This window comes from Perissodus microlepis, chromosome 6 (assembly GCF_051167445.1).
Source record: "Perissodus microlepis isolate ML-2025 ecotype Zambia chromosome 6, ASM5116744v1, whole genome shotgun sequence".
Lineage (NCBI taxonomy): Eukaryota > Metazoa > Chordata > Actinopteri > Cichliformes > Cichlidae > Perissodus > Perissodus microlepis.
In genome coordinates, this window is record NC_140466.1 from 33,617,230 (window position 1) to 33,622,576 (window position 5,347).

Genomic DNA, 5,347 nt, shown 5'->3' on the forward strand with positions numbered 1-5,347 from the left:
GTTTATTTCATGAATACAAATTATTTTTTACAGTCGCTAGAACAAAGTAGCGTGCATTCATGATAAAGTAAATACCACAACACAACATGGACAGTAAGAAGTAAACTGAATTGTCTTAGAACTTATTATATTCTTTAAGCTTAAAAGCAACACCCAGTATTAGACTGTTTGTGTTTTAAGCCTTTTATTCAAAACTAGTATGTGTCAACACTTCTTTCTCCCAGCAGCATTATTGAAGTGACACTTTAACGACACTTTACCTGCTGATGCTTCACATCACAATCTTTATGAGGAAAAAGCTCAGATGTCTGTGCTGTCACTTGTTATGAAAATGGACAGAACCTGGGCTCAGGCTTCCTCTTCTTCTTTCCTTCCTCTTTAATAATAACAACCATAGATCAGTAAAATAGCCATATTTTTAAACAAATGATTGTGATGAAGAGAATTTTTTTCCCAGTGTGCATGAACTCAAAATCTTTTAAGTTCAAATCTTTTATGTTTACCAACAACTGGGGAAATCCAAACTTGATGTACCAGGTCAACTCAGCGAGCTCCTGTCTTGACCTCCCCTCTGCTGAGCACACACACACACACACACACACACACACACACACACACACACACACACACACACACACACACACACACACACACACACACACACACACAGAGTATCATCATAAATGCCATGATATCTTTCTTGTTCAAATAGTTTATTCACTTAACAAAGAGGTAGCTTGGAAACTCAGTAAGAAGCAGGAAAAATAGTTTAAGGACACTTTCTCAAATAAAGAGGATTTCATCATCTTTCTGTACATAATACAGGCTAAATAAAAGAAGAGATACATCAGAAACAAATCAGTAGATCCAGAAATTATAGAGGCAAACTCTTTTCAGCTATAGAGGTAGAGGTACACTTCATGTACTCATCAGCGTACAGTTCAAATGCCTGTGTTAGGGTGCATTGTTTCAGTTTCATTAAGTCTTCTTGCAGTTACATGATAATTATTATGCTGGAGTGATCAAAGCTCATAAACATCTGAGTTACACAATGAGTCTTTCAAATGTGTGGAATATCCCAGCTATAACCTTTGCTTTCAATTTGGTTAAATTTGGCATTCAGATCACAGACTAAACAACAAGTACAGTAGGTCTTCCACTCCGCAATTAAAAATAGCAACACTCGTGTAAGGCTTTATTCTCCATAGAGTCAACATAAAGCAACATTAAATAATGGATCTTTCATCTGAAATAATTACAGTTTGTATAAATTTACACTGAAGACCAAAATACACACACATACATAAAACACATAAATCACTAAAACCTCATTTAAACACATGGAAAATTACCTCATTTGTTGTGCTATTCAAAGATGTGTATGTGTGTGTATTCAGGCCAAGTCATAAAGAAAACAATAGAGGTCAATATACTTTATGTTCTACAGTCGCTGCAGATTAATGAAATATAGTGGAAACCTGAAGATCCTAGGTATAGTAGTTTGTGGGAAATAAGTACAGTGAATTGACCATTTAGCTCTTGTGGCATAAAACTGCTTAGTGCATTATTATTTGCTTTTCTACAATATGATATTTGTTTAATAATTGATTGATTTAGTGCATAAAATAGTTGATAAATAAAATGTTAAATATCTAATCATCATATCAAAAATCATATATTTGGAGGGAGTGTCTTTGACACATGCTGACTGCATTCTTCTTATAATCAGAACAGGAAGTGAGATCAGAGGAGAACAAGAGTGAGCAGTTTGGTGAAAGGAACAGGAAGGATGAAGAAGAGGTGAACATCCACACAGTTTAAAAGGAGACATCATGGCACAATAAGAGCACAAGCTCTAAGATGAAGACTGGTAATGATTAAAAACTGCACTAAGTAGTATCATTCTGTGACTTCAAACTTTAGGTAGTGCATAACATTTACCACTTTATAATAATTTTACTATATGTTTAAATAAATAAAAACAAATAACTTTAAAAGGTGCTGTTATTGAGTGAAAATTCAAAAGATTTCAGGGCTGTTGTAAGCCCTGTATGCTTCAAGATCCAAGCAACGCCCTCACCAGCAGCAGCAAACTGATATGGACCAGTTTATGCCTTTTATTCGGTTGTAAACTCTGATATACTTTTATAATTAACCTTTGGGTGACTGCACAAAGACTGAGAGGGGATGACAGAGAGGGAGAAAGATGGAGGAACACAGCACACATAAGAAACAGGTAACAGTGGACATGAAGTCAAAGTCAGGGACATGTCCGATAATAAAGACCTTCCACCTGGCTACATATATGTCACTTCTGTTTTGTCCACATTCATCTATGGAGATCGCTCATAACTAAGCAGGGTGCTATGCTCTTATCAAACGATGCTCTTAAAATAATTATTACAAGAATATATTTTTTGTTATTTTTTTTTGTTGAATATAAAATGTTTGTGTGTGATTGTCAGTACAAAGAGGAAGCGAGGACAGAGAGACTGGAACTAACATCAGGTGGATTTTTCACAAAATCTACATGCATTAAATGGATGCGCTGTGTGCTTTTCAGTAGCACTCTGCTATTAATGTGAATAATAGCATTTAGCAGCATTCACATCACTGTAAACTTGAACAGGATGAATGTCACTATACTGATGCGACAGACTACAAATCTGTTCTCCACTCTCTGAATTGGTGTACACGAGTCTCTGTGCTGAGTCTGCACAACAAAGTGTTTGGGTTTGCATGAATTCAAAAGCTGTCATTTAAAATCAGCTCTATTACCAGTTTGCTTCTTGTGCAGGTATGTGGAGTCACAGGGCGATTTTTAACTGTCTGTATTGTATAATGGTACTTTAAATACTTGATGATTTGGTGGACTGGCCTCTATGTGGTTAAGAGACTGAAACAATGCCGTGCAGGTTTCTCCTCTGATCTGCTTTTTCATAAACTGTTTTTGAAATTTACTGGTCAACATGGCTGTGCCATTGCATCGGGTTTTAAACTAAAGTGACCACCGTAAAGCTGATGTATTATATTAAAATCTGTTATTCTTAGACACTGCTGTAGGTCATCCAAAAATTAGATTTCTTTTGAAGGTAACACTAAAAGCATGACATTAAGACTGAGCTGAGCCCTCCTAAAGGTTTGATGCTGGAGTCGCCCCTGATTGAGTGCTTCTCACACATTTATGATTTTGAACAATTTACAGAAAATAATATCAACAGTAAGTACTTTTAAAGATTTAACATATAATAATAGTTGCTAAATTCATGCAAGTCAAATAACTGATTGATCAACTACAGAAACAAAATTGTATTTCATGTGTTTCATGAGCACAAATCTTCATCTGTAAAATAACAACTAAAGATGTCAGATATTTGTAGTGAAGTGAAATGTACCAATTTCCACTGAGAAGCAGCGGAGAAGAAGCCACAAATGTGATGGAAAGACCAATGTAAAGTACAAATTCCTCACATTTGTACTTAAATGCTGTACTGTAGTAATTGTACTTAATATCATCTGGCAAAAATGACCCAACAACCTCAATGCAAACTTCACAGTTTCTGAACAACTGAATGATCTACTTGACGCCTGAAACTACATTGCAAACACACATGACATATTTATATTTTAACAATCGAAAGTTCACATGTAGAAACAATTCACACCGAAGCAGCTTCTTGCATTGAGTACTGTTTATTTTGAATGTTATTTTAATTTTATTATTTTCCATTACTCCGTGTAATGACTTGATTTATCCAACCAATGTAAGAGCAGACCTTCAGAGAAATAGCTGGTCCGGTACAGGCACGTTCATAATCACCAACAAGCACACCATGAATCTTGTTGTTTTTGGCCATCACTCCACCACCAGAATCACCCTGAGAGAGAAAACATAAATTATATGTTTGTTCCAAAACATCTGATAATGATACAGATAAAATGTTGGCAGCATGGCAACTCACCTGACATGTGTCCACTCGAGGTTCTTTGTAACACATCGTGTTTCCATTTGGCCATAAGAATGCTGAATTACATGGATGGAGGTTAAGCTCACACTCAACAACATGCATCTTTGCACACTGGAGATGAGGCGGTGTACCAGGGACTAGAGAAAAAAGGAAAATAACAAATGCTACTGCATGTTTCATGCAAGGAAATCAGATATTGAAAGAAACATGCTTTGCCTCATTTCTGGAACAAAATGTGTTCTTTAAAATAAGCTGAGCAGCATTTAAAAAGGAGGGAAATTGACAGTATATCCACAATAAAATGAAATAAATACTTTATGTCATCACAGTTTTCAAATAAAATGAAAATGTAACTATAACAGGCACACAAGACAAAATCAAAGTATAATATAAACTAAAAAATTGTGAAATAATCAAAACAATACTGGTCTTACGTTTGTTGTAGTTTACATCAACCGTATAGCCACCATGGCCTGCAATCTGAATGACATCCATCCTACAAATTAAAAAATAAATAAAATTCCATCTCCATGTCTGCAGGCTGAGTATTTCCAGTTCACTCTAAGTCAGCTAATCTTTTCAGATTCAAACATTTTATTAAAACATTACATTTCCTTCCATTTCCTCATGCTCGTGTTTTATTGTCAGTTATTATAGATCATAGATGTACCTCCTAAGCAGGTACCTAAAATCAAAACCAGAACCCTTTGCTCAATATTCAAGTCTTAGTTACATTATTGTTAATAAAGAAGCTCTGCAGTCACTAATGGGGGTTTGTAACTTCAAAAGCATGATGTCATTTTGTTCATAGACTACAGATGTTGCTACATTTTTTTGCTCTTCCTGGATGTTTAAAAAACCAACCAACTAAACAAGAAAAATACATATTATGTCAACATATTAAGGACTTCCAGAATTCAAACTTTACACTTAAAAAGTTACTCAAAACTCACTTTTTGCGACGTGTACATTTAGGGAAGACAACAGGCTTAATCTTATTCTCTGGTGGGTCGATTTTCAGAAGCATGATGTCATGTTTTCCTGTTTGGTCCTCAAAGATTTTGTGATCAGTAATTGTCACCATTCTTCCTGGACCTGGATGAATTCCTACATATGCAGACATAGTCCTAAACAATGGAAATGGTAAAAGAACAAAATACCAGTAATGATTTTTGTCTCTGGACTGTTTTTTTTAAATATGTGAAACAGTCATTTCTCACCATCCAGGTTGATCTTTCCAGCAGTGAGCTGCAGTTAGAACCCACTCGCTGTGGATCAGAGAGCCGCCACATAGATGATGGTAATGTGTTCCATGGGTCAGAGTTATTTGCACGTGATACAGACGATCATTTTTCTCTATGGTCGTGAAAGATTCTCTT

General features: G+C 35.5%; 1 protein-coding gene across 1 annotated transcript; it reads right to left on the reverse strand.

Moving 5' to 3' along the window:
- Positions 1–3,719: 3,719 nt before the first annotated feature.
- Positions 3,720–5,094, reverse strand: LOC146386069 (serine protease 1-like). Its single transcript, XM_084930064.1, has 4 exons — positions 4,922–5,094; positions 4,403–4,464; positions 3,963–4,105; positions 3,720–3,878 (listed from the first exon to the last, which is right to left on the reverse strand). Exons 1-4 carry the CDS (start codon positions 5,089–5,091, stop codon positions 3,720–3,722), a joined length of 534 nt encoding a protein of 177 aa, XP_084786190.1. The 5' UTR covers positions 5,092–5,094.
- Between the last annotated feature and the right edge of the window lie 253 nt (positions 5,095–5,347).